Source organism: Myodes glareolus, chromosome 18, assembly GCF_982192425.1.
Source record: "Myodes glareolus chromosome 18, mMyoGla1.1, whole genome shotgun sequence".
NCBI classification, from domain to species: domain Eukaryota; kingdom Metazoa; phylum Chordata; class Mammalia; order Rodentia; family Cricetidae; genus Myodes; species Myodes glareolus.
In genome coordinates, this window is record NC_142043.1 from 47,851,927 (window position 1) to 47,879,464 (window position 27,538).

Below are 27,538 nucleotides of genomic sequence, written 5' to 3' on the forward strand. Positions count from 1 at the left end.
TATTGGGGGCTGGAGAGATAGATGGCTGAGCAGCTGAGAGCACCGGATGACCTTCCAGAGGACCTGGGTTCAATTCCCAGCACCCATATGGCCACTCCTGTTCCAGGGGATCTAACATCCTCTTCTGGTCTCTGCAGGCACCAGGCATGCATGTGAAACATTTTTGCAAACCCCATACATATACACAATTTTTAAAAATTACATATGTATATTCATTCTTTCAGCTCTGTTCCTTTATTATTACTATTGAGACAGGTATCATCATGTACCTCTGGCTGGCCTGGAACTTATAAATCTATAAGTTTCAGCCTCACAAGGGCTGGGATTAAAGGTGTATAATAACCACAATGCCCGGACAGCTCCGTTTCTTTGAGAGCCCTGGCTAATTCAGGCAGCAAACCTTTACCTGATGAGCCATTTTGCAGGCCCCACTTAAATATTTTGCTCATTGTGACTATCAGTACGTATCAGTAGAACACTAACGAGGGTTAAATTAGATGAAGCAACCCAGGTACTCAGTGTACTGCCTGGAACTGCTCAATAAACTCTTCCTGCTTTTCTTAAGTTAAAAAAAAAATTACATTAAAAAGCTTTCCCAAGGCAGGGAAAACAACTTAAAACAACGTCTTGGTGGCATCCACTTCGGCTGAGGTCACCAATGTCAATTCTACTGTCCTACAGTCTACCTATAAAAAAGCAGTCACCACTTCTGACGTCCGGGTGCGTCTGGAAACGCGCTGGGATTGGAAGCCCCGGGCTGGAGGAGCTGCTGCACTTGGGGACAGAAGCCCTGGCCGCCTGACAGGCATTGCCACGTCTTGTGCTACTCGAGCGCCTACAGGGAGAGGGCGGGGCCACAGCCGGCGCGTACGTCACTTCTTGGGCCCGCCCCTCCGCGGCCTGAGTGGCTGGTAGGGCGGTACCCACCGGCCGAACGCCGTGACGCGAAGAGGGGGCGAGGCCCGTGCGTGCCACGGAAGTCCCGTGGGAGGGGCGTGACGCACATCCGGCGCGTAGCTGGCGGTCCCGGGTACTGCTGGTTTGTGTGCTCTGAGGGAGGGTCGCGCCGCCAGCCACCGCGTGAGGAGCCCCTCGGGCCGTGAGTCGGGGTCCAAGCAGAAGAGGCGGCAGTGGAGCCCGGGGCTTGGTGCGGGCGGCAGCGAAGGGCGGGGCGGGGGCCGCGGTGAAGGGGCTGGGTGGGGGGGAAGTGACACGCAGGCGGTTCCGCGGGCCGGCTCTGGGCGGGGACGGGCCGCAGCTGCGGGGTGGCGTGGCGGCGTTCGGGTTTTTGGAACGGCTTAGTGGCCTCGGTGGCAGAGCAGCCTCGGTTCTTGGTGAGGCTAGCTGGAGCCCTGGGAGCTCAGCCTTGGGTTCTGCAGACCCGGGGGCCATGAGCCCCACGTTCAGCCTCTGGGCATCCGACGCCCTGTCTGGAATCCAGTGTTCGCCCTTTCCACCAACACCCTCGCCTTTTTTCCAGTGCATGGGAAAATTCCCTCTCGGGCGTGTGTCGTGATGAACGATACTATCATTTTTGCCCAGGAGGGGATGGTAACAAATACCCTTTCTCAGTATTCTCCTGTTCTGGTGTTTTCCCAGTATCTGGCACCATCTGCTCAGGTTGAGACGGAGGTTTAGGAGGAATTGGCCGAAAGCTGATCTTTGACATTTACCTCGTCGCAACGTAGAAATCCTTAGGTTATAGCCAGCTGCCTTCTACCCCAGGTTCATCTGGAGGGAATACGTACAAGTAATGAGTACGTTTTTATTGGCCAGTGGTCTTTTGGGGACTTTTGTTTGTTTCCACCAGTCTTGATATTTGCAAGCTTTTACCTTAGGTTCGGGAATAGTGTTGTTGGTTTTAATGTTGTTTTTAACATTCCATTGATGATAGAGTAGATGAAGAATAGAAAAAAAGAATGTTCTTTAGTAAAAATACCATCTCAAAGGTGTGTTCTTAGGAAGATCATCATCTGTGTAGGTGGTAAGTTAGAGAAGTAAGTTTCCTTTTCGGAAGTTTTGTGATTGGAATTTTACCTTAGCAGGAAAGGCTTCGGTTTTAGGTGAGAGTTTTAAGTCCTTGGGGTTGACACTTTAAACTACACAGCCTCTAACAAGGCAGGTTGCCTAAGAGTGTCCACATCTTCGTCTCATTAAATGAAGCCAGAGATCCCTGCTTGAGAGAGTTGGGGAAAGGATGAAGTGAGAGATAGTTCAGGGACTGTGTAAATTCTAAGGTTGCTGATGCATGAATTGATTCAAATCCTGAGATCTCAAGGACAGAGCAGTCAGCAAGGCCATTTCCTCAACTTCGGGCAGCAGTGCAGCCCAACTCCTGGGATCTGATAGGAGTCACTACTTTTTAGCATCACTGACAGTTCATTCTGATACTTTTTCTATGTCGTTTTAGTGGAAAGAATTCATAGGGCTTTTAAAACAAGGACTGCAAAGGAAAATAAGTTAGAAAATCAAAATAAAATAATTCAGTTACCACTTTTAAAAAAATCTCCTTAAGTGATGCATAAAATTAAGCTGGTCTAGAATACTTGCTTTCCTTTTCTTTGTTTTTTGAAGTAGTTTGTGTAGCCCAGGCTGGCCTGGAACTTACTATATATGGGCAAAGCTGCTACAAATTCAAGCTCATTTTCCTGCCTCAGCCTCCTAAGTGCTGTGACTAAAGTTTACACTGCCATACCCGTCTTGGGAATACTTCTAAAAAAAAGTAGTAAAAAAAATTTTAAAGTACCTATACTATTGGCAGCAAACCAGTACACGTGAATTTAGAAGTTTGTCCTGAAAAAGTATGGTTTTTTTCTTTCCCCGCTAAACTAAGGCACTGATGTAAACATTCAGTGTGACTAGGAAATGAATCTCTGAAAATCTTTACGATTTCTCAGTATTTCTAAATCTTTTTCTCTTAACTACACTTAGAGTTTGTATTTATATACCTGTCAGTGGCCTTGAATCGTATATTTTTTAAGTCTATAGGAAATAAAAAAAGTAGTGTTGGTGCCTGTGTTAATTGACATGATTTGTGCCAGCACTCCAGTGCTATGTAGTTGAGACACTGTTTCAAAAGAACAAATAAGATACTTACTTGCTTTGGAGCCTGTTGCTATATTACAAATGAGTGTGGGCAGGGCTGGCCAAAGATTTTCCTGCCCCTGTCTCCCAAGTGCTGGGATTAAAGCCCAGCTTGGTTTGATTATTAAAGAGACAGAATTCCAAAGAATGTTGCTAACTAGTAGGCACCAGTGGTTATCTAAGGGTGTGAATGAACAGCTGCCTGGAGCAAGTACATCTCACAGTAAAAGAGGGCCGTGCGTGTGACTCCTAGTTCTCCGAGTATCTGAATTTGCAGATAAGAAAATTTTAGAGGCTTTCCTTCAGAGTGTAAAATCTGTGTTTCGAGGGGGGAGGAGATTAGTTGGTCTTTGCAAGATTGATTAATTTTTGTTTGTTTTTCGAGACAGGGTTTCTCTGTGTAGCCCTGGCTGTCTTGTAAACTCCCTTTGTAGACCAGGCTGGCCTCAGACTCGGAAATCTGCCTGCCTCTGTCTCCCAAATTCTGGGATTAAAGGCATGCTCCACCACTACCTGGTACAAGACTGATTTTTATGTTTTACACAGGTTATAAACATCAATAATGTCTTTCATCTTTGAGTGGATCTACAATGGCTTCAGCAGTGTGCTCCAGTTCCTAGGTAAAGCCATTTTCATGAACTAAATTATAGGTTGCAACTACATTGCCTCAATTTATACCTAAGGGATCTTTGGTGGAAGAACATTAAGGCGTTCTTTTCTCTTGTAGGACTCTACAAGAAATCTGGAAAACTTGTATTCTTGGGTTTGGACAATGCAGGCAAAACCACTCTTCTTCACATGTTGAAAGATGACAGACTAGGCCAGCACGTACCAACACTGCATCCCAGTAAGTTTGAAAATACCAGGTGACCTTTTGATGGTCAGTGTCATGTGCGGAGACTGAGTCTCCATTTAATGTCATTCGGTTACTAACTGAAGTGAGGCCCCTGAAACCAGAATTTTTTGAAGTTACTCTTGATACACTCAGGTCACTTACTCTGCATCTCTGGAACCTTGACACTGACTTTGCTGACCAGTTCTGTAATGAGGCACAGCTTCCATATCTGATTTTAAACAGAAAACTTTTGGAGAAAAGGAAAACAAGCTTTTTAGCTTAAGACTATTTCCATTCCTGTGCCCTTTTCTTAACAAAATGAAAATGTGATTACATTTGCATTAGTATTGGTTTTTATTACTAGCACTTGGGCTTTTGGTTGGAAGTTTATTTCTTTTGCCTTCTTGTTTTGTTTTTGGCACTTTTAGCCTCAGAAGAGCTGACAATTGCTGGAATGACTTTTACCACTTTTGATCTTGGTGGACATGAACAAGGTAAGAGACTGAGTGAGGGTATTTTGTGAGACACGTTTGCACAGAAGTGTCCCACTTAACCTTTTTAAGATTAAAAATTGTGTGTGCACATGCATAGTGTATGGGGTGTGCATGCCATGGTGCTGGTGTGGAGGTTGGAAACAACTCTGTGGACTTGGTTCTTTCTTCCACCTTGTTGGGAATCAAACTCGGGTACCGACCCCTGTGAGGCGAGGACTGTTATCCATTCAACTGTCTCACCAGCCCTCATTTTACCTTGTAAATTATTTGTATTTAGGATTAGAGTTTCACTACTTCAGTGAAGTTATTTCATCTACTTTATTTTTAGAGACAGCTTTCATGTACGTAGCCCAGGCTAGCCATGAGTTAGTTCCTTCGTGCTCGTTCACCTCCCAGGTGCTAGGATTGCAGGCATGCACCACCATGCCTGACTTTTTCTAATTTTAATTGTGTTTAAAAAAAAAAGTGTAAATATACAGGGAATTCTGTATATAGATTTTGTCCAGTTTTGCTAGTTTCTTTTAGTACATAGTGCTATTTATTTTATGAATCATTTGTAAAAGTTTTGTCTACTCAATGGCATGTTGAGTAGTCTTTTATTTAGTGGTATTGTTTTTAAGATAGGATCTCAATACATAGTTTTGGCTGGTCTGGAACTTTGCATAGACCAGGCTGGCCTTAAAATATCATATTTCTGTTTAGTTACCAAGTCTGTTTTGTATACTTTATTTAGTAGGATGTGAATATGTAAGAGATTATTACTTAACAAGTAATTTTAAATTTCTCAAAAATTCTCAAAAGTACACTGGGTATTTGTGACCTCTTTGTACTGGTATTTTGTGTGCTCTGCTCATTTGGGACAGTTGGGACATTTTCTAATACCTTTTTGCTCAGCTCTAGGTCCATTTTGCCTTATTCGGCCTGTGTCTCTGTCTCTTAGATTCCCATAAAGTGCGTTCTATGGATATTTGTTTATTTGCTTTTAATTTACACCTATGAAATTTTCAAAATTATTTTATTTGTCTGGGTGCTTTGCCTGCACATATGTCTGTGTGCTGTCCGTATGTGCTATGTATGCCTGGCACCCACAGAACCTAGAAGAGGGTATATATTGGATCCCCCAAAACTAGAGTTAGAGACATTCGTAATCTATTAGGTGGGTGCTGAGAATAGAACCCAAGTCCTCTGGAAGAGCAGCCAGTACTCTTAATTACTGAACCATTTCTCCAGCCTTGTCCATTTTTTTAAAAGTTTACTTTTATTTATAAAAGTTTTGTGTAGGGGTGTGTGTGCATAGGAGTGTAGGTACTGGCAGAGGCCAGAAGCATTGAATCCTGAAGCTGGAGTTACAGACCATGGTGCCGGAAACTGAACTTGGGTCTAACAGTACACATTATTAACCACTGAGTCATGTCTAGCCCCTGCTGACTTGTTTTCTGCTCTGCTGGGGATCAGACTCAGTGCCTGGTGCATGTTAAATAAGTGGTTTACCATTGAGCCACACTCCCAGTCTCCCTGCTGTGTATTTTAGAGATCTACAGAATGGGTATTTTTGTATGATGGACCCTCAGTTTGTATTTGGCAAAACTCTAGGAGCAGGGATAAGCTGTTTAAGATTTGAGAATATTCTGAGAAGACTGGGAGAAGAAACTAATTGCAGTCCTATGAGGGAGCACTTGAGAGGCAGAGACTCACTGGTCTCGGTGTTTGAGGCCAGCCTGGTCTACAGAGTGAGAGTTCCAGTACAACCAGGGCTACAGAGAAACCTTGTGTCAACAGGGGAGAGGGATCCTATGAGAGTTACTTATCTGTTACCGAGTTGATAAGTAATTTTTTTAATACAATCTTTTCTTATTTTACATAGCTATCCCATAGGATCCCATATATATCCCATATATATATATATTCTATATATATAATTATATTTATAGATAATATAATATATATATAATACTTATATATATTATATATATAGTTTTAATCTGGAACTTAATATGTAGACAGACTGTCCTTGAGCTCAGAAGGATACAATTGCCTCTGTATCCCAAGTGCTGGGATTAAAGGGGTGTACTATTACACCCAGCTAAAGATTTATTTTTATTATGTTTATATGAGTGTATGTGAATGAATGTCATATATGTTCAGATGCCCTCAGAGACTGGAGAGGGTGTCAGATCCCTTGGAGCTGTAGTTACAGATAGTTGTGAGCTGCCAATCATGCTGGGAACCAAATATGGGTACTCTAGAGGAACAGCAAATGCTCTTTAAGTACCGAACCTTGTCTTCAAGCCCTGAACTGATTTTGTTTGTTTTTAACATTTTTTTAAATATTTATTGTGTGTGTGTGTATGTATGTTTGCATGCTTCGGCACACCTGTGGCATTTAGAGGCAACTTGTGGGAACTAAGTCTTCCCTTCCACTGTGTGGGCTCTAGAATTAAACTCAGGTTATCAGGCTTAGTGGTAAGTGCTCTTCCCTGCTGAGCTTCTGGCCCTGAACTCTTCTTGATCTTCCTACCTCAGGCTCCCAGCTGCTAGCACACACAGGTGTGTGCACGACTGCCATTTGAGAGGAGTTATTACAGTATTGTGTGTCTTGATGACACGCAATTTTTATTTGCGTGACTTTTTAAATTTTAATTTATAAAAGCCGCACAGGCTTGTGATAAACTGTGAGTGTGACAAGGAAGTGAGAGTGAAAGCTTCAGTCTCTGTCCCACCCCACTTTAGAGGCAGCTAGGAGACCATGCAGATCTACCTCCTTTGTCATCCATGTGAGCACTGGAAATTAGAATACAATCTGGGTGTGGTGGCACATGTCTGCAATCCCAGCACCCCAGCACTAGGGATGTGAGTGTCAGCCTGGACCATGTAGGAAGGTCCTGTCTCAAAAAGCAAATCCCTTAAGTTTTGAGAATGTAGCTCACCAATCCTCACCCCCAATGCCCTGAAATTATAGTATGTTAAAACACTACTTTGAAACATTCACCATGTCTTGTCACAAAAAATAATCACATGAATAAATTATTTATTGCTGGCATGTTGGCACAGATCTGTAATTTCAGTAATGGGGAACTGAGGTAGAAAGATGGAGAGTTCAAGGCCAGCCCAGGCTGCACAATGTTGTGGGAACATATCTCAAGACAATGATAAACAGAAAGCATTGCTTAATTATTGGAAACTGAGTACCTGGCCTGAAAGTTTCAAGTACCTACAAGGTCCACCTTTCAAGTTGTCAGCACACATACTAATTAGCTATTAGGAATTGCCATGGGACCAAAATTATATGAACAATTAAATCATATTATCGTGTTTTAACTTGGAGGTTGCAACAGGTAGCTCCAGGGCCCAAACTGGTCAGTTTATTATTTCCTCATTTACAGCATTGGGACTGGTGGAGATTTTGGCAAACTTTAACAAAGGGGACAGCCATTAAGTTACAAATGGGTATGGAGTTGCTAGGTTTACCCTTTGTCAAGGAAGGCAGAACCTCCTAGATTTCAAAACTCAGGATGTGCTGGCCAGGCAGTGGTGGCGCACGCCTTTAATCCCAGAACTCAGGAGGCAGAGGCAGGCAGATCTCTGAGTTTGAGGCCAGCCTGGTCTACAAGAGCTAGTTCCAGGACAGGCCCAAAGCTACAGAGAAACCCTGTCTCGGGGAAAAAAAAGAAAAAGAAAAAAAGAAAGAAATCTCAGGGTTTGCTCATGGGCCATCAATATGTATCCTCTGTTTTAACTACCATTGGCCAGGACTTGGTAAGCTTAGCAAATCTCATTCTATAGTCCATTAGGTTATTCACTTGTCAACTGTTTTGTTGATCTACAAATTTTGTCTTTTAGCACGTCGGGTTTGGAAAAATTATCTGCCAGCGATTAATGGGATAGTTTTTCTGGTGGACTGTGCGGATCATTCTCGCCTCATGGAATCCAAAATTGAGCTTAATGTAGGTTTATATTTTATATATATCTTTTCCTGTCTTGTCCTTTGTTTTAAGAACTAAATTCTGTAGTGCCAGTACTTAATGTGTCAGAGTGCTAGGAGAAAGGATTTTAAAATCTGAGACATGGGTTTGTCTTTTTAAAGATGTATATTTTATGTGTGTGAGTGTTTGTCTGAATCTATGTATGAGTGCTATGTGCTTGCCTGGTGCCTGCAGAGGCCAGAGGAGGGCACTGGATTCCCTAGAAATGGAGCTAACCGATAATAAACAATTATGAGCCATCATGTGGGTGCTGGGATGATTCTCTGGAAGAGCAGCCATTGCTCTTAACAAACTGCTGATCCATCTCTCTAACCCGGTGAGATTTAGTTTTTCAATGTACTGAGGAACCTCAACTTGAACTTGAATAAATGTGTTTTATAGTTCGTATGATAAGGCTGCCTGATGGCTCAGACTGCTCACAACACTCCTCATTTCTGCCTGTTGTCCCAGCCTAGTTAGTAGTGTTCCCTTGTTTTGGTTGCTCTTTGTATAGTAATGGTATAGTGAAACTCTGAGAGAGTTTTTATACTTAAAAAAAAAAGATTTATTTATGTATTATGTCTTTGTGTGTCTTGTCTGCTTGTACATCTGTGCTCCAGAAGAGGGTATCAGATCTCATCGAACTTCAGTTATAGGTGGTTGTGAGCCTCCATGTGGGTGCTGGGAGTTGAACTTAGGATCTGGAAGAACCGCCAGTGCTCTTAACCAGTGAGCCATCTCTCCAGCCCTGAGTTTTTACATTTTTGAATCTACTTCTTTAGAGTCATGTGATGGACTCTGGTGGTCCACTAGCATTCTTAAGTTTTTTTTACTCACTTTGGGCTTTCTCTTTTGTCAGACTTTCTGTAATGTTCCTTGTAATGCCTATTCCTTTACCTGTATCTTGTCTTTTTTATTTTTAAAATTATTTTGTATGTGTATTTTTATGCATGTATGTGCACCACATGCATGCCTGTTGCTTATGGAGGCCAGAAGAAGGTGTCATATCCCATAGAACTGGAGTTATAGATTGTGAGCTGGGTACTGAGAACCAAACCCAAGTCCTATAAAAGCAGTGCTCTTAATCACTTAGCCGTCTCTCCAGTGCCATCTCTCCCTCTCTTTCCTTTTTTTTTTTCCTTCTTTGGTTTTTCGAGACAGGGTTTCTCAGTGTAACAGTCCAGGCTGTCCTGGAACTCACTCTGTAGCTCAACCTAGCCTCCAACTCACAGAGACCCTCCTGCCTCTGCCTCCCAAGTGCTGGGATTAAAGGCAGGCACCACCCCTGCCTGAGCTTTTATTTATTTATTTATTAATCCCATGCTTGCTGGTGTTCTGCCTGCATATATGTCTGTGTAAGTGTGTCAGAAACTCTGGAACTGGAGTTACAGACAGATGTGCATTGCCATTTGAATTGAACCTAGATCCTCTGGAAGAGGAGTGTTCTTACCCACTGAACCATCTCTCCAGTTCCGACTTTATATACTCTCTCTCTTTTTTTTTAACTTTATACTCTTGATTTAATTTTTGCTTTATTAATTTGATTGTCTTTTTTGGAGATAGTCTTGCTGTGTAGACCAGCCTGGCCTCTTCTGCAGCCTTCCAAATGCTGGGATTGTTAGAGTGTCCCACATGTCCAGCTAGTGTTAGCTCTTGCACTTGCTTTTCTGCTTGGTCCTAAATAGGCTAGTTCTACTGCTCCTTCTGTCATCATCTTGGTGTGCCCTCATCCACACCTGCTGAGCTCCAGCCCCACAGTGCTGCCTACTAGATGACCCTTCCCAAAGTGAAGCTAATGATTGTTCCTCTCCAGCATCCTGGACATGCTCTGGGAACCTATAAATTGTAGATTCTCCCACCACCCTGCATGCAGTGGCATGCCAGAGGGAACTTGTCACTCATCCCCCTGCTTGTTTCCTTTAATGGTTTCAGTCACTTTCAGAGTAAAAGCACACACATTCTCCCAACTCTGCCTTCCTGTAGTGAGAAATCAGGTGCCTCATCTGCAAATCCATGCTAGCGTTGTCTCCTCTTTTGTCTGATATGTTGTTTCGGACCCTTACTTCAATTCTTCCCAGAATCCTTGTACAATCCATTAATTACTGCTGTCTTACAGACCATCTCTTAGGTGAGCACTGCAGGTAGACAGTGCTTATCAGTTCACTGTCCTGAAAATGTGGATTTGCTGACTTCAGGTTCACATTCTTTAGGATCTAGTGCGATTTAACATTCAGGTTGGAACTGACCTGGGTTGTCAGTTGCCATCACATTTGCTCTGTTGCTGCACATCTGTGTAGATGTCTTAATTCAGTTAAGCAGTGCTCAGTGTGGCTTCTTGAATCCTCACACTGTTGCAGAGCTATTGTTTGTGCCCTTCCTTCTTTCCACCTACCAAGTTCTGCCATTCCCGTGGAGCCTGGTTTCAATTCCACATGTTGGCTAAGATTTTGTTCAATCATGAATTGTCATGCTAGTGTTGACTTTCTGTCCCAGTTCATTGTGACACTCAGTACATTCTGTTTTTGCCTTGGGTTTGTTAACAAACATGAACCCAGGGCATCTCACCTGTGATCCTCTTGGCACCTAATGCCAGCATGAGCTGTTCGTCAGATGCAAAGAGGACCACCATGTTGCTTTATCAAACCAATAGAGGTTGGCTTTTATTACGTGATGAACCTTCATTTTCTAAGTTGTTCACTCGGGTTTGTTTGCTTTTTTAATCCTGTCTTTAGGCTTTAATGACTGATGAAACAATATCCAATGTGCCAATTCTTATCTTGGGAAACAAAATTGACAGGACAGATGCTATCAGTGAAGAAAAACTCCGTGAAATATTTGGGCTCTATGGACAGACCACAGGAAAGGTAAGAAAAAGTCTTAGAGGAGGTGTGAAGAGAATACCCACGGTACTTAAACATGGGTGCTTTTTCTTTTTTGTTTTTTGAGACAGGGTCTCTTCAGTGTGAATGTTTTATCAGGGCATATCCTTTAGCCATCATCCTCCCTCTTTCCTCTCCTTTTTCCTTCTCTTCTTCCCACTGATAGAAAAAGGGCCTTGAACCCAGGGCCTTGTACACGCTAAGTACTGTACCACTGAGCCATACTCCTACCTCCTTTACCTGTTTTCTAGTGCCTCATAATTGAAGAAATTGTAGAAATGGCAGTTTTCTTTTAATATTTTATGCGTATGGATGTTTTGCCTGCATATATGCCTGTGCACCATAAATATGCAGTGCTCACGGATGTCAGAAGAAGGTGTTGGATACCCTGGGACTGGAGTTAGAGATTGTTGTTAGCCACTATTAGGTGCTAATTATCAGAGCCTGCTCTAACGAAACCATCTGGATAGGGGCATGAGGAGAAGGCTCCGACAGCTAATGTTTATTTATTTTGGGGTTTAAAAATATTAATTTTTTTCAAAACTTTTTTTAAAGACCTAATTTATTTATTAAGTATACAGTGTTCTGGCATGTACGCCTGCAGGCCAGAAGAGGGCACCAGATCTCATTACAGATGGTTGTGAGCCACCATGTGGTTGCTGGGAATTGAACTCAGGACCTCTAGAAGAGCAGTCAGTGCTCTTAACCTCTGAGCCATCTTTCCAGACAATTTGAAACAAAGTCTATGTAGACCAAGCTAGGTTTGAACTTTTAGAGATCTGCCTGTCTCTGCCTCCCCAATTCTGGGAATAAAGGCATGTGCTAGCACACTTGACTTCAGTCTTTTAAAGAATTCTTCGGGGCTGAGGAGATGGCTCAGCAATTAAGAGTATGTCCTACTTATACAGAGAACCCAAGTTTATTTCTCAGTACCCATGTTGGGCAACTCACAACCACTTATAACTCTAGCTCCAGGGAATCTGACATCACTTAATGGCCTCCGTTGGCACTGTATTCACCTGCATGTTGCCACAGACACACATACATATGCATAATTAAAAAATAAAAAAATATCAAAAAAGTATTAGTTATTTATGTTTTCCAAGTATTAAGATCAAAACACTCATTATCCTCAGTGCTTCTTGCTGATAGATGTGAAACTATTATCCCATTTTGCCAGTGAGGAAATAGTAGTTTGTTCAGGTTCGAATTGCAAATGGATAATAAAACCAGAAATATAACTGGAATGTCCTACATTAGTGTGCCCTATAGTGCAAAGAGAGGCTCTGGTCTAGAAAAGACTGTGATGAGAGAGAAAATACAGAAATATAAACCCGGTTCTTTCTGTATGTGTACATACTTGTTCATGTATGTAGAGACCTGAGTCAACTTTGGCTGCCATTTTCTTTTCCTTTTTTTTTAACTGTCATTTTATTATTTTTATGAACTATAAATTTTTCTCAACTCCCCCTTTTCTCCACTCTCCCCTTTCCTGTGAACCCCAGCTATCATTTTCAATGAAAGAATTTGACACTTATCTATTGGGTTAGGTTGTCTAGCCTACAAGCTTCAGTAGTCAACTTGGTTCTGTACTCTCTCAGCATGGGGGTCACAGATATGTCCTACCATGCTTAGCTATGTGGGTGCTGGGGATCTCATCCTTGTGCACCAGGCACATTGTCCACTGAGCTATTTTCCCCTGTCCTCTGTCTTCTGCTTTTAAAATTTAATTGTTGTCTATGATAACTTTTTTTTTTTACATTATTCCCATTTATTTATTTTTTGAGACAGTCTTTCTGTGTAGCCTTGGATGACCTGGCACTGTAGACTTGATTCTGACTCACAGAGATCCACCTGCCACTGCCCCCAGATTGCTGGGATTAAAGATGTGTGCCACCAAGCCTGGCTTAGCTCCATATCCATAGTTTAAGTATCTGTTTATTTCTAGAAATGCTTCTAGGCCAGGTGTGGTGGTGTACATTGAGGGTAGCCCTGGGCTACACTGTGAAAACCTGGCTTTATTGTATGTGTTTATTAGTGTGGGTGTGAGTGCTTCCTCCTCCTCTTTGTATGAGTACTACATACACAGCAGTGTCTCCCATGCACCCTGCCATTGTCTGTTCCTGAATGCTTATGTTAATGAATTTCCTAAAATGTCCAAACTTGTTTTGCCCGTCATAGGACATGCTGAGTCCATGGGTCCCAGAAGTCCTCTTTACAGTTCCTTGTCATAACTGCTCAGATGATTGTTGGGCATTCAGAGCATGTTTTCAGGATGAGGCAGTGTGTAGAAGCTTTTAATTTTTATTCTGAAGCTGGAGGCCACAGAAGTAATCTGTATGGCCAGATACATTTTGTAGTTACTGTCTATGTGTATTTGTGCTTTTGCATTTGGAGGTCCTAACAGGGCTCTCTGGGTTTTTCCTCCCTTAGGGAAATGTGTCTCTGAAAGAGCTGAATGCCCGCCCCATGGAAGTATTCATGTGCAGTGTGCTCAAGAGGCAAGGCTACGGCGAGGGCTTCCGCTGGCTCTCCCAGTATATTGACTGATGTTTGGACAGTGAAAATAAAGAGTTTTTCTTCTGGACTGATCCTATTCACAGCTTCCTCATGGACTTTCCTAATAGAACAAGGAAAGCTCTCCAACCATGTCTGGCGTTGAGAAGCCATGCATCTCTGTCTACGCTCATCGCCCAGTGGTGACATGTGCTCTTCTCCACTCGTGGGAAGTAACACTGCCTGTCTGCTGATGCAGGTCAGTGTGCAGGGACTTGGGCTGGCAGGATTTGCCAGGGAAAGCTGGGTGCCATCATGGGACACCTGGAAAGAAAAACACGTCTCACCACTGGTTGATTTCAAAAGAAAGTGATTCTATTTTTTAAAGAAAGTGTTGTTAATGTAATTGGTATCCCTTCTCTAACTTTTTGAGTTCACAATTTACTTGGTCCAGATTTTCTATTCTTTTTTTTTTTTAACTAGTAAATGAAATTTAGATACTTCATAAAATTATGAACAGATAGCGCGCTGGAGGCCAGAGCTGCGCTGTGGCACCTGAGCACAAGTGCCAGAGAGGATGGTGCCTTGGCCTTACTGGGAGCGGTCTCCACTGTGGTCGGGGAGTCTCTCACGTGGAGTGGGAAAGTGTCATTGTTACATTGTCAGCTTCACTTGCAGTTTGCGGCCAGCAGGCTTTGCCTTTGTACTGTTGTGGAATTTCATCTCTGTGTAGCACCTTGCTTTTTTCACTGTAGATATAAAAAGTGACTTTTGCCTCATGGAAGCGTTAACAACATCTCTCATGTAGAACCCATGCTAAGAGTGTCTCAGAAGCGTTTGAGTAATTCTAGGGGGACGGGCATGTTCTGAACAGGAGGGGACACAGGTCACAGTCAACAGCTTAAGGCTCCAAAATCAGTTGGTAGCAACAGGTGAACCTAGGAAAGACTCCAGTGGGCTCCTGTTTTCCACTCCAGTAGGAAGCAGAGAAAACACAAAATGGCCATCCTGTCTGGCTCTGGGGCAGCCGCTGACAGCAGCGAGCACTGGTGGGAAAACAGCAGCCCTCTGAGGATTATGAGCGTGATTTTTATAGCATTTCGTTGTCTTGGTTTTCGTGATGTTAACTTTATATTCTCCCCTTGTAGTAGATGAAAGGTGAGGATACGGTCTGCAGAAGGAAGGGTGTCTTGCTTCTTGCTTCCCTTTACTGCAAGGTGAGAGGTAGGTTCTTAGGTGAAAAATTACGATTCTGCTGCATTGTGACAGGCTTGTGTCCGCAAGAGGACAGGGAAGATGGGTAGCACACTCTTGGGGAGTGAGTTTTCGCGTGTTAGTTTTGAGCACTGAGCTTGTGGGACAGTCTTCTCTTATGCTGCCAGGTTCCCAGTGTAGAGGCTTGGTGAGGTATCTTGTCTTTAAAGTACATGCATTGTTCACCCACAAGTAGGTGGAATGGGAACTGTCAGTTTGGAAAGGGTTGTTAAGCCTTCATGAAGGAATCTAGCTGACGGCGAGTGAACTAGGGTAGGTACCTGGTGTGCTTTTCACTCACTACCTTTGGCTAAAGGCTGCCCATATGGTCTCTGTCCAGGCACATGGCAGTGATTGCCTCAGTGTTGGTTTTCTTACTTGTCTTCCTCGTTTGTCCCTAATCGCCCTATAGCAAGCTAGAAGACTGGACTCTGCCCAGGGTGGCTCTTTGTGAAAGTGGTTTATTCTGGCCACTGGAGAAAGAGATTACTGAAAAGTGGCACCAATCTGTTTCCTGCCCCACAGACACCATCTTAAATAAGGTGGCCAGAAGAAGCTGCTGCAGTGAGCACAACTCCACCCGAGGGTCAGGGCCTTGTCCAGGGCCTCCAATGAACTGAGACTTCCATTCTGTATATCAGAGTGTACATGTGTCCTATTTCAGCAAAAGTAAAACTGTCATTTACAAAAGAAGGTCAGTCTGTATCCTAAGCATTTTAATAAAAAGCTAAAATGAACTTGCCTCCTTTTTTCATTGATTTGTTCAGAGTGAACACGCAGTTTTACCTGTGTTGGAAGGAAAAACAAAAGTTCTTTCTTACATACAGGAAGAAAGAAAAAGGTTGGGCACTAATAGTAGCAACTGTAGTATTGTTTGAGTACCTTGCATATGCTGTGGATCCGTGGTTGGCCATCTCTGCTTGAACATACTAACAGCTCTTATTCCACAGCACTGGAGTGAATCATCACAGAGCCACACTTGGCAAAACAGAAGTCTGTGATTCTGCTTTTACAGTTGCTTATAGAAAGCACCAGAGGAGCCAGGCAGTGGTGGCGAACACCTTTAATTCCAGCACTCAGGAGGCAGAGACGCCCTGGTATACAGAGCGAGTTCCAAGACAGGCTCCAAAGGTACAGGGAAACCCTGTCTCCAAAAAAAGAAAGAAAGCACCATAGGACAGAAAACAAAATACCAAATAATAAAGACCACAACAGGTTTTTTGTTTGTTTTGCTTTGTTTGTTTTTCAAGACAGAGTGTCTGTACAATAGTCCTGGCTGTCCTAGAACTCATTCTGTAGACCAGGCTGGCCTCAAACTCAGGACTCCACCTGCCTCTGCCTCCAGAGTGCTGGTATTAAAAGGTGTGTGCCACCACCACCTGACCACAGCAGGCTCTTTAAGGCAGGGGAAGGATGATGCTTAATGTGCCCTGTGGTCACCATCACAGTGGAAAGAGACTGTGGTTCTGTGTGCAAAGGGTATGTTTGCTGGGACAGAGTCTAGTACTGAGGTCCGCCACTGGCTGCTGGCTGACTGGTTTCTGTACTATGGTCTGCCTTCAACAGAAAAGCTTCATAAGGAACAGAGGGTGTCGGAGGCTTGAGGGGCATCCATGGGAAATTGTTGGGTTCTAGAGAGAAAGTCTTAACTACCAGGAAGTTGGGGAAAGTAGATCATGTGGTCATGTGTCAGCAAACCAGGACTGCTTACCCTGGGGTGGTGGTTTAATTCCAGTTCTGCCCTACTCAGCTGTTTTCCTATATCAGGTTGTGTCCCCAGCAGCATTGGAGGCATTAGGTGTGCTCACCGGGGAAGCAACAGCACTGTCAACTTTATTCAGAGAAGTTATACAACAAACGGCTGTGTTTTCATTAATGCTCACAGTTATGCTAGAAGTTTTACTAGACATGAACACAACTTTACTGACCCAAGCAGCCCCCTCAAGCTGTGGCACTGCTCTAAGAGCTCGTGAAGTCTCTCCAATCATACCTGTTCTCACCTGTCCTCAGACATGATTTGGAAAGTGGTGACCTTTTTTTTATTGTATTTACATGTATGTGTGTTTGCATGCCTGAGTCTTATGTACAGCATGAGTGCAGCAGGAGACAGATCAGGCACCAGAATTGGGCACTCGATACCCCGAACTATAATTAGAAACAATTGTAAGCTGCCATGTGGGTACTGGGAACCAAACTAGGGTTCGCAGTAAGCACAGTAATGGATGGCTCTTAACTGCTGAACCCTCTCTCCAGTCTTGATTTTCACGCTTGTGAATAGTGGGGGAGCACAATTTTGTGATGCCATGTATGAAATTATAGTTTATGAGGCTGTTGGGGTTGTGTGCTGAGTATTTGGAGGTGAATACTGCATAGCCCACAAAACCTGAACCATTTTCATTCTGGACTTTAAAAGAAAGTATTTATCCCCCTGGTCTAATGTAAATCCTGAGTGGTGGTTAGAAACGTCATGTGAAATGTGCTTGCTAGTTAGTATAATGTATGGTTAAATAATTTAACCTATTTGTGGTAGCATACAGCTTTAATCCCAGGACTATAACAGGCTGAGGCAGAAGGATCGCCAAGGTTCGATGTCAGTTTGTGCTAAATAGTTGGACCCTGTCTCGAAAACAAAGCTAGATTGGTGGTGTGGGAATTTTGATAGCTGTTCTAGGAGCAATTTTGTGAGTCGTGTGCCCCCTGGTGGATTGTTATAGGAGTTACTTTAAAATTCAAAGTAGATAATCCACCACGGGTTCCCTTGGTCCTTATTGTTCCAGCTTCAGGGTCAGAGGTTGCTTACAGTTTTGCAGAGGCTTTGGGGACCACTAATATACCATCCAAGTACGAAATTCGACCAGGGAGTGACGCCCTCGTCGGTCTCCCTGTGATGCTACACGTTTTTGCCCAGGACGTTCCGCCTAAGAACCCCTTTCCCAAGGGCCCCAGGTTGGTTGGATAAACCAGAGGGCGGGGAAAGGATAAGCATCAGTAGCCAATCCGTACTCGGCGTCATGCCCAGCCAATAGGGGCGGTCGTTTGAGGCTTAGCCAATCGGGCTCGACGAGGAGACCTGAGTCAGTGCTTGCGCCGGTCGCTCTGAGGTGACAACCGTTGTGCGACGTCTTGGGGAAGCCATGGGGCGGCAGTGGGGACCCTCCATGAAGGTGGCGGAGCAGGCGGGCTGCGTGGTGAGTGCCTCGCGGGCCGGGCAGTCCGACGTAGGTTCGTGGAGTTGCAGCGGGGTGATCCTGAGCCGCAACCCAGGCCTTGTGCTGTGTCACGGGGGCATCTTCACCCCGTTCCTGCGGACGGGCAGCGCGGCGCTGACCCAGACGGGTGCCACCTTCCTACCCGGTGACAGTTGCAGCGATGACCTGCGCCTGCACGTGCAGTGGAGATCCACGGCTGCCAGCCCCGTCGGTCGCGCAGAGCAGGAGCTCCCGGGGCTGTGTACGCCTCAGTGTGCAAGCGTGGGCCTCGAACCCGGCGCCACCGGTCGGGCCCAGGCACGGCCTCTCCAGCCCCCGCGGCCCGCGCAGCTACTACTGCTGATCAGCTGCCCTGCCTTCCGCTCCCACTTCGCACGACTCTTTGGGGCCGAAGCGGCCGAACAATGGCACTTCGTGAGCTCGGCGCCCGACGATGCGGTGTCGGAGGAGGAGGAGGAGGACCAGCTGCGTGCTCTCGGCTGGTTCGCGCTGCTGCGGGTGCGATCGGGTGCGGCGACAGAGGAGAGGCGGGGGCCGGCCGTGGCCGTGGCGCAGCTGGGGACCGTGGCCAAGGGCGCCCCGCTGCTGGCTTGCGGTTCTCCGTTCGGTGCCTTCTGCCCGGATATCTTTCTGAACACGCTGAGCCGCGGCGTGCTCAGCAACGCTGCGGGACCGCTACTGCTCACCGATGCGCGCTGCCTGCCGGGCACGGAAGGCGGCGGAGTGTTCGCGGCGCGGCCCGCGGGCGCGCTGGTGGCGCTGGTGGCCGCGCCTCTCTGCTGGAAGGCCCGTGAGTGGGTGGGCCTCACGTTGCTTTGCGCCGCCGCCCCGCTGCTCCAGGTCGCTCGCTCCGCGCTCGCTCGCCTGCATCCGGGCTCCGCCTCCCTGGCGCCGCTGCTGCCACCCGAGGTGGGCTCCCCTTGGGGCCCGCCCCTGAGAGACTTCGGACCCCCGTGGGCAGCTGCGGCCGTGCTGGTGGAGTGTGGTACTGTGTGGGGTTCCGGAGTGGCCGTGGCGCCTCGCCTGGTGGTGACTTGCCGGCACGTGGCTCCCCGGGAAGCAACCAGGGTCCTGGTGCGCTCGGCCATCCCCAAGTAAGACCCAGGGCTGTCTCCCCTCACCAGGTACCAGTGTGGAGGCCATGTGGGACAATCTTAGTCTTGTAGAGACCGTTAGAGGCCTCGGTTCATTTTTGACAATGTGAGGATCTCCAGAATCTGGGTCTCCTAGTGGGCCCCCGTGGAACTTGAGCAATCTACTAGACACATGCTGGGTGCCTTTGAGCCCCTCAACTAGCCTGAAACAGGGAGCTCCTCTGTCTCTTAGCTTTGCAATACAGGCCCCATTAAAGCCCTTTGACCAGGGAACACATACCATAAGGACTTAAACCCCGTAAGACTACAGTGTAAGTGGTAAATGAAGGCCCTGAGGTGATGAGATGGCCATATCCAGTGAGGTCCCCCTTAGAGTCACCAGGGCTGCCCTGCCACCTAAAGATGAGGGTTATCCTAATTAACCTGGGCCGGTGCAGATGGCTGTGTTCTGAACAGTTTGAGTGACCCCAGAGCGCAGCTATGCGGCGACTTCTGTCACCTTACTTCCTCTGTAGAGAGAGGCACCTTTACCCTCATTTCTCGCTCTGGCAGCGAGCCAGTGGCCTTGGCCTCCTGGCATGCTTTTCTATGATTCTAGTTCCTCTGTAGCCCCAGGTGCGGAACTGAGGACAGAGTAGCACCTTGGCTTTAAGCCTGGCCTTCTCCTAACAGCCCAGGCAGGCCTTTCTGAACTTCTGTGGTTAGCCAGAGTCCCCTCAGGCAACAAACACGATTTCATAGTGAAACATGAGGATGGCTAGTCCTGTGTCCCCGGATTCCTCTCCCCTTGACTGCTGATCTTAAGGAACTTGCTAGGTTTTTCTGAAAGCAGCAGGGTAGGTTGAGCTAAGGTACCCTGGTGTTTGGTCTACACAGTGAGTTCCAGGACAGCTAGGGCTACGCAGAGAGACCTTGTCTCAACAAACAAAAGACAGCTCCGCCCCCATTCCTGCCCATCAATGAGTACAGAATCCTGGTAGGTTTGCCCTGGCTTCTTATTTGCTCTGTGACCTTTTGGAAGGTTTCTTATCCTCTCTGAGCCTCAGTTGTACCATTTAAAGGGAATAATGCCAGTGCCTTGTTTGTAGGTTTAAGAAGACAATAGCCACAAGCGTCAACAAGGCCTGGTCACAGCACTCCCTAGGTATCCGGTGCTTATTTTGGCAAGGCATAGATATCTTATAGAAGCGCCTTACAGTTTGTAAAGTACATCTGCTTAAGGTTTCAGGGCTGGCATCAATGTTCATTATGCTCCAATTTCAATTCATAACTTTAAAGACAGAATTTCGTTACGTAGTTCTGGCTAGCATGGAACTCAATGGAGATCTGCCTGCCTCTGCCTCCCAAGTGCTAGGATTAAAGGTGTGCGCCTCTGAAACTAGCCCGTCCCTTGACTTTTATTGTCTCTCATATTGCTCTCTCCCCAGTGCTAAGGCATCAGAAGACTAGCTTGTCACTTGTTTCCTGTGTCCCCAGGAATGTGGCAATCTGGGGACGAGTGGTGTTTGCCACTCAGGAGACCTCTCCGTACGACATAGCAGTGGTGAGCCTGGAAGAGGACCTGAATGGTGTTCCCACGCCTGTCCCCACCGAGCACTTCCATGAAGGTAAAGGACAGAGTCCAATGTGTTGGGGGACCAAGCTGGACTTCAGGGGGGTCAGCGTTGACACTAACCATGCCAGACCCGGTAGCCAGCTCCTTTTCCCATTCCTGCTGAGCAAAGGAGTTGGGAGCTTCAGTGGAGTTTTGGGGTTCTTACTGTAGACTTCCTATGTATCAAGACACCCCAAGTGCTGAGCTCAATGGATACCCTATTGAGGGCCTTAGGGTGTGATATGGAGTGCTGGGCCTTGGGAGCTCCAGTGGCATGATTTGGGTGAAAGTCTGACCCTACTACATAAGTATAGATGTATGTCGTCCTTCCTTTATTCTGTATATTTTGAGACAGGGTCTTAGGTAACCCAGCTGTCTGTACACATCACATACGGTCAAGGATAACCATAAACTTCTGATCCTCCTGCCTTTTCCTCCTAAGTTCTATGATTACAAGTGTGTGCTGTCACACCCTGATAATGGGGTCCTGGGGATCCAACCCAGGGTTTGTGCATGCTAGGCAAGCATTCCACCAACCGAGTTACATCTCCAGTCCCAATTATTCCATTTCACATGGTGACAAAAGAGGTAGGTCCTCTGGGCTAGAAGCTCTGTCGCTGGTGTCCTTAGATACCGAACTGCACCCTGTCTCAGTTTGCACCTTAGTCAAATGGGGCTGCCACTTCTGGCGTGGTGAGGACTGGGTGTGACGTGCCTGTGAGGCACAAGCCTGTGGGGGAAGAAGATGGGGTTACGTTATGGCTGTCATTACCATGTCTTCACTAAGAGATTTGGTCCCAGAGAGATAAATGTTAAGTACACATGAGCTAGGTGACAACAGCCTCAAAAGTGACTACCCTGTTTGGTGAGGGAGTTAGGACTGGAGGTCTGCCCGATGCTCCGGAGTAGTGGGTGGACACATGCCACTGGGAACACAAAGAATTCTGCATCTCCCTGCAGGGTTCGTGGGGAAGGTGCCCGGGAGTGTGGGAGGGGGTGAACCGACGCTCAAAGGGGAGAGGACTAGACCTTTGGAGAGGGTGGGAAGTGAATGTCATAGAATGGAGGTCCCAGCTTCTTTCCTTCCCTCTCTGGCAGGCGAGCCTGTCAGTGTGGTGGGCTTTGGTGTCTTTGGCCAGGCCTGTGGGCCCTCGGTGACCTCGGGCATCCTGTCGGCCGTGGTGCATGTGGATGACACCCCAGTGATGCTACAGACCACGTGTGCCGTGCATGGTGGCTCCAGTGGAGGACCCCTCTTCTCCACGCGCTCAGGGGACCTCTTGGGTAACTAGTTCCTTTCACTCCCAATATCCTTGTTGTCAGAGCCTTGATCCTACCAGTGATACCCTGCATCCATCTTGGGAGGCCCTTCTGGGATGATGGTGGGCCTTGTTTCTAAGTTAGCCCATGTTTTCAGCTAATGTGCTGCTGAGCTGGGAGCGGGGCAGAGCTAGCTAGGCCTGTGGCCCTCTCCTGGTCCTGGCCACTGCTGTGACCTTAGGTAAGTCACTAAATTCCATTTAGTCTATGAAGTTTAGGAGCTGGGTTAGTCATGGGATGGGAGGGGGGTGTCACAAACTCAAAAGTCTGCAGAGCTGGGCTTGTGAAATAGTGAATGAGATCATGAAGACCACAGGATAGAGGGCCAGGCCAGGTTAAATGGACAGACACTACTTAACCCAACAGATAGACTTCAAAGCCAAGTGATGACCCAGGATGTCTCAAGAAGAGAGGAACCTTTTTACCGTGTGTGTGGTTGTCCAGCCCTTTTGTTTCTCTTTGAGACAGGGTCTCTTGTTGCCTGAGATGGCCTCGAAAGTAATGTATAGCCAAGGATGGCCTTGAACCCCTAATTCTCTTGCTTTTACCTCCTAAATACTGGGATTACAGGTGTACACCAGTTTTTAAGCTTTGGTGATGAAGTCGGGATTTTTTTTTTTTTTTAAGTCAGAATCGGTCGAGCATTTGATGTGTAGCACCAAACACACCAATGAAGGGGCAAAACTGTTGTAGACTATTATTCTAAAGCGTGTTACTTTGTTTATGCTCTGGAACATTTGTTTCCTGATGCAAAGATGTGTTTGATTAGATAAGATTCACTTGTGGTCGGGAGGTTGTGCCAGCTGTTAGCTTATCGGCAGTGGTAGGGAGGAGCCAGGTGGAAAAGGGTTTTTAAGGAGGGCCAAAGAGAAGCGTGGGGCTTGAGGAGGGACCTGAGGTGAGCTACTTGCTGTTCAGCTTCTCCGAAGAGCAGGATTCCACCTCAGCCTTTGAATTCTGCGTTCTTTAGAGGGACAGAGATTTCGTTAAGTTCCCTTCCTAGCTTTGAAAGAGTCGGTGCCCGAGAAAGCAGAATTCCCATAGGCTGTGGCTCTCATGGTCTAACCCCTGCCAATTGTAGCGGAGTCACAGCTGGACAGCCGTGGGTTAAAAGGCAGCCACAGTTTAAAAGGAGGACAACACAAACCCACCAAACTGGAGTCTATTTTGGTAGCACGGCAAACAGCCCCCGTGTGGCGCCTCCCAGGTTGTGTGTGTAGCGCCGTTTGGCCTGCGTGTGCTAGTCACTGCTGCTTTCACCTTATCCTAGCTCCTGTCTCCAGTGGCGAACCTTACTCTAGGCAGTCTGTGTGTATGCTCTTATTTTAAATTCTAGCGCACGATTAGAATTTAAAACTACCTCCTCGTGAGCCACGACTCCAGCAGGTGTCTCAACACTTGTGTGCAAGTTCTTTTTTCAAGACCAGTCTCATTCTTAGCTCAAGCTGGCCTTAACTCTCTATGTAGCCTAGGTAGATCTTGAACTCAGAGCCATCCTTCTGACTTAGCCCTTTGAATGCTGGAGTTGTAGCCATGAGCCATCACACCAACCTTGTTTTTTTTAGTTTATTTTTTCTTTTTAATTTAAGCTGGGTGGTGGTACATGCCTTTAATCTCAACACTTGGGAGGCAGAGTAGATGGCTCTCTGAGTTTGAGGCCAGCCTGGTCTACACAGCGAGTTGACAGCCAGGGCTACACAGAAAAATCCTGTCTAAAAAAAAAAAAGAAAGGAAAGAAAAAAAAAGTAAAAAATGAGGATTATTTTATGTGTATGAATGCCTTACTTACATGTATGTGTGTGCACTCTGTGCATGCTTGTGGAGGTCAGAAGAGAGTATAAGACCCTTGAACTAGAGTTAGTGCCCCCCATGTGGGTGCTGGGCATCAAACCCAGGTCCTCTGCAAGAACAAGTGTTCTTAACTGCGGAGCCATCTCTCCAGCCCTTCTACAGTGATTTTAAAGTTGTTTATTACTGTTGTGTGTGTGTGTGTATCAGATGCAGGTGTGGTGTGGCACAAGCGTGGAGGTCCAGGTAGTTCTCTGGAGTAGAATTTCTCCTTCCGTCAGCGGCTCCAGGTGTCAGACTCAGGTCATCAGGCTTGTAGGGCAGGCACCTTGACGCTAAGCCAGCTCAGCTCCCTGATTTTTGTGTTACAGTGCCTGGCTGATAATGGGCATGGTGGTATCCTCCCAGCACCAGAGGCATGAGGACTAGAAACAAGTGTCCAGTGAAGACTAGATATGGTGGTGCATAGCCTTAATCTCAGCGTTCAGAAGGCAGAGGTAGAAGGACCTTAGTGAGTTCAAGGCCAGCTTGGTTGTAACTTTTTTCTTTTGATGACAGACGATGTTAATGTAGAGGAGGGCAGCTGTGTGAAGGTACACAGTGCGTCTGTATTTAGATATTAATACACAGGAGCACCAGCATTGAGTTGAACCTTCTGTAATTATAAAGTGATTTCTTTTAATGTTTTTTTAGATTTGTCTGTTATTTTATGTGTATGAATATTTTTCCTGCACGTGTATCTGTGTACCATGAACATGCCTAGTGCTCAGGAAGGTCGGAAGAGGCTTTCAGGTCCCTTGGTACTGGAACTCCAGGTGGTTGTGGACTGCCATTGTGGGTGCTGGTCCTCACCCCTGGGTCCTCTACAAGAGGAACAAATGCTTTTACCCACTGAGCAGTCTTTTTAACCCTTAAAATGCTCTTTAAAAAACCCAAAAAGCTCCTGAGGCTTCTTGCTCGGAGTTTCTGGGGCTGTGGTAAACACCACGATCAAAAGCAATGTGGGAGGGGCTGGAGAGGTGGCTCAGAGGTTAAGAGCACTGGCTGTTCTTCCAGAGGTCCTGAGTTCAATTCCCAGCAACCACATGGTGGCTCACAACCATCTATGAGACCTGGTGCCTTCCTCTGGCCTACAGGCATACATGCAGACAGAATACTGTAAACATAATAAATAAATCTAAAAAAAAAAAAACCAACGTGGAAGGGGAGGGCTTACCTTGCTTACACTTGCTACACATCAGCGTTCCCATCACAGAAGGCAGGCAGGACAGGAACTCCAACGGGGCAGGATCCTGGAGGCAGGAGCTGATGCAGAGACCGTGGGGAAGTGCTGCTAACTGGCTTGCTCTCCATGGCTCTCCAGGCTTGTTCTCTTAGAGCCCCTGGTATCAGCTGCCGGGGGTGCCCCAACCACAGTGAGCTGGCCTTCCCGCATCAATCAGGAAAAGCCACCACAGGCCGATGTGTTAGGGGCATTTTCTCAACTGAGGTTCGCTTTTCCAAAATAACTAATTTGTGTCAAGTTGCCATAAAGCTAGCCAGCAAAGCAGGCCAGAGCAGTGTGAGTCTGGCTCATTTGTTGCCTTTGGTTCATTTGGTCGTTGTTTTCAGGGCCTCTGCACGGGCTATGGGAACACACACTGAATCCTGCCCTTTGGGGGTGGGAGAGAAAGATGACCAAAGGACATGAGTTAGGCTGTTTTATATAGATGGTGAGAGAGAGAGAGAGAGAGAGAGAGAGAGAGAGGCGCTAGTGGTGGGTGAGGTATGAGTAGCAGAAGCCATGGCAGGAAGCTCAGCACCTGTCACTGGGGGGAGGGGGGTCCAAACTCCCAGAGGGTCCCCCAAGGTTTCCTCAGGTAGAAGGTCCTCCCTGTGCCATGGACACCCCATCTGCTGCTTCATACCCCCACTGCTCTTGCCCCCACAGGCATCGTTGCCAGCAACACTCGGGACAACAACACAGGCGCCACCTACCCACACCTGAACTTCAGCATTCCCGTAACAGTGCTCCAGCCAGCCCTGAAGCATTACAGCCAAACCGGCGACCTGGGTGGTCTCCGAGAGCTGGACCGTGCCACTGAACCAGTCAGGGTGGTGTGGCGGCTGCAGCGGCCCCTGCCTGAAGCCCCGCGGAGCAAGCTCTGAGGCGAGGCGGTCCCTCTTCTGGGACATGATAGACCACTTTATGGCTGTGAGAAGTGGATGGATGTGGCCACTGTGACATCTCAGTCACCTGCCAGGGCACACCCCAGGCCACCCCCTCATCTCCACTGACTGCCCAGGAACAAAGTGCTGTGCAGCTCGGTGGCTTTCTGATCGACTTGGGGGTGCCTTCTTGAGCCCATCTTCATCTGTTTCCCAGAGCTAGGCTCGGCATTGTCATTGTGCCTTCTGGGGATTGTAGTCCATTGGGCAGATGCTGCTGAAAGGGCAGTCCGACCCCACTCCACCCCCTACCCCCTGTTTGGCATCTGACAACCCCTGGCCACCCGATACTCTGTACCCAGCAGGTAGAGGCCTCTGCTTAGAAGCCCAGAGTCCCAGTGGTCAATAACAGGAGTGCCTTCCCATTGCCACACCAATACGTAGGCAAATCCCCATAAGCCACCTAGGCCTTTACTCTGACACAGTGCCTTTATTTTCTAGTCCAGAGCCTGGGACTCGGGGTCTTGCAGGTGGTGTGTGTAATGGGGGCTGAGGAATAAACACTTTGAATGGTCTTACTTCTGTATACCGGCTGCTTTTCCTTAAAAGCATAGTGGGGAACAGGCCAGCACCTGGCAAAGAAACATCTTGTACTGTGCTTCCCAGCGGGTTCCACTGTTCTGTGCTTAGTCTGCCAGCCTGGCCCCAAATCGCATTCATCCATGCCACCCCGGGTGTGGAAAGGTTCCTGGAAAGTGCTGTGCTGGCCTGGCAGCAGGTGTGTGCAGAACGCCCTCATTGTGCCGAGGTTCACAATGGGCCCTAGGTGTGGATGGAGTGGGAGGGCTGAGAGTGTGGCCTGGCGGTGGATCACTTCCCTGGTGTGTCGGACCTCCGGTTTGGATCCCCTGTAACACACACACACAAATAACCAAACAGTGACTGGGGGCTACAAACGTGGCTCAATTGGCAGAACACTTGCCTAAAATTCAGAACTTGGGAGGCAGAGGCAGAAGATCTCTGTTTGAGGCCAGCCTAGTTTACATAGCAAGTTCCAGACCAGACCAGTTAGGATTACATAGTTAGATCATGTCTCTGTTGAAAGCAGACATAAGCGTATACCTGTGCACACACACATACACAAAATAATCTGTAAAATAGGATATTTTTCACATTCTGATCCCCAATCCTTCCTGCTGCTTCAGGAAGTTCAAAGACAGAATCCTTTGTCAAGTGGTGACCCTGACTTCCAATGGCAAAGGCTCTGGACACTGCTGGGTGGACACTGAGGTGTGATGCGAAGAGCCTGGGGACAGACACGTGAGGCCTATAGAGACCTTGTCCTGGACCAAGTATTCTGCTTGACAACAAGCTGTTGGGC

General features: G+C 46.8%; 2 protein-coding genes across 5 annotated transcripts; both read left to right on the forward strand.

The window, feature by feature from the left end:
* The first annotated feature begins 960 nt into the window (after positions 1–960).
* Sar1a (secretion associated Ras related GTPase 1A) lies at positions 961–15,741 on the forward strand. 3 transcript variants are annotated; one of them, XM_048451687.3, is made up of 8 exons: positions 1,007–1,099; positions 1,600–1,757; positions 3,631–3,704; positions 3,812–3,931; positions 4,348–4,413; positions 8,254–8,357; positions 11,108–11,239; positions 13,688–15,741. In XM_048451687.3, the coding sequence occupies exons 3-8, from the start codon at positions 3,647–3,649 to the stop codon at positions 13,802–13,804; spliced, it is 597 nt and encodes a 198-aa protein (XP_048307644.1). In that variant the 5' UTR covers positions 1,007–1,099; positions 1,600–1,757; positions 3,631–3,646; the 3' UTR covers positions 13,805–15,741. The 3 variants fall into 3 exon arrangements, with proteins under 3 accessions (XP_048307643.1, XP_048307644.1, XP_087754285.1); XM_048451686.3 differs by lacking the exon at positions 1,600–1,757 and having other exon boundaries at positions 961–1,099; XM_087898159.1 differs by lacking the exon at positions 1,600–1,757 and having other exon boundaries at positions 1,012–1,030.
* Positions 15,742–18,050: 2,309 nt separating this feature from the next.
* On the forward strand, positions 18,051–26,735 carry Tysnd1 (trypsin like peroxisomal matrix peptidase 1). Of its 2 annotated transcripts, XM_085679692.2 has the most exons (4): positions 18,071–19,307; positions 20,784–20,914; positions 22,000–22,185; positions 25,940–26,735. In XM_085679692.2, the coding sequence occupies exons 1-4, from the start codon at positions 18,139–18,141 to the stop codon at positions 26,155–26,157; spliced, it is 1,704 nt and encodes a 567-aa protein (XP_085535818.2). In that variant the 5' UTR covers positions 18,071–18,138; the 3' UTR covers positions 26,158–26,735. The 2 variants fall into 2 exon arrangements, with proteins under 2 accessions (XP_085535819.2, XP_085535818.2); XM_085679693.2 differs by lacking the exon at positions 22,000–22,185 and having other exon boundaries at positions 18,051–19,307.
* Positions 26,736–27,538: the final 803 nt, after the last annotated feature.

Bases quoted from the DNA above. Each gene is read 5' to 3' on its own strand.
- Sar1a (XM_048451686.3), top strand. From the start codon at position 3,647: ATGTCTTTCATCTTTGAGTGGATCTACAATGGCTTCAGCAGTGTGCTC. The intron at 3,705-3,811 runs GTAAAGCCATTT...TTTCTCTTGTAG, and splicing joins CAGTGTGCTCCAGTTCCTAG to GACTCTACAAGAAATCTGGA. The intron at 4,414-8,253 runs GTAAGAGACTGA...TTTGTCTTTTAG, and splicing joins TCTTGGTGGACATGAACAAG to CACGTCGGGTTTGGAAAAAT.
- Tysnd1 (XM_085679692.2), top strand. From the start codon at position 18,139: ATGGGGCGGCAGTGGGGACCCTCCATGAAGGTGGCGGAGCAGGCGGGC. The intron at 19,308-20,783 runs GTAAGACCCAGG...CTGTGTCCCCAG, and splicing joins GTGCGCTCGGCCATCCCCAA to GAATGTGGCAATCTGGGGAC. The intron at 22,186-25,939 runs GTAACTAGTTCC...TTGCCCCCACAG, and splicing joins GCGCTCAGGGGACCTCTTGG to GCATCGTTGCCAGCAACACT.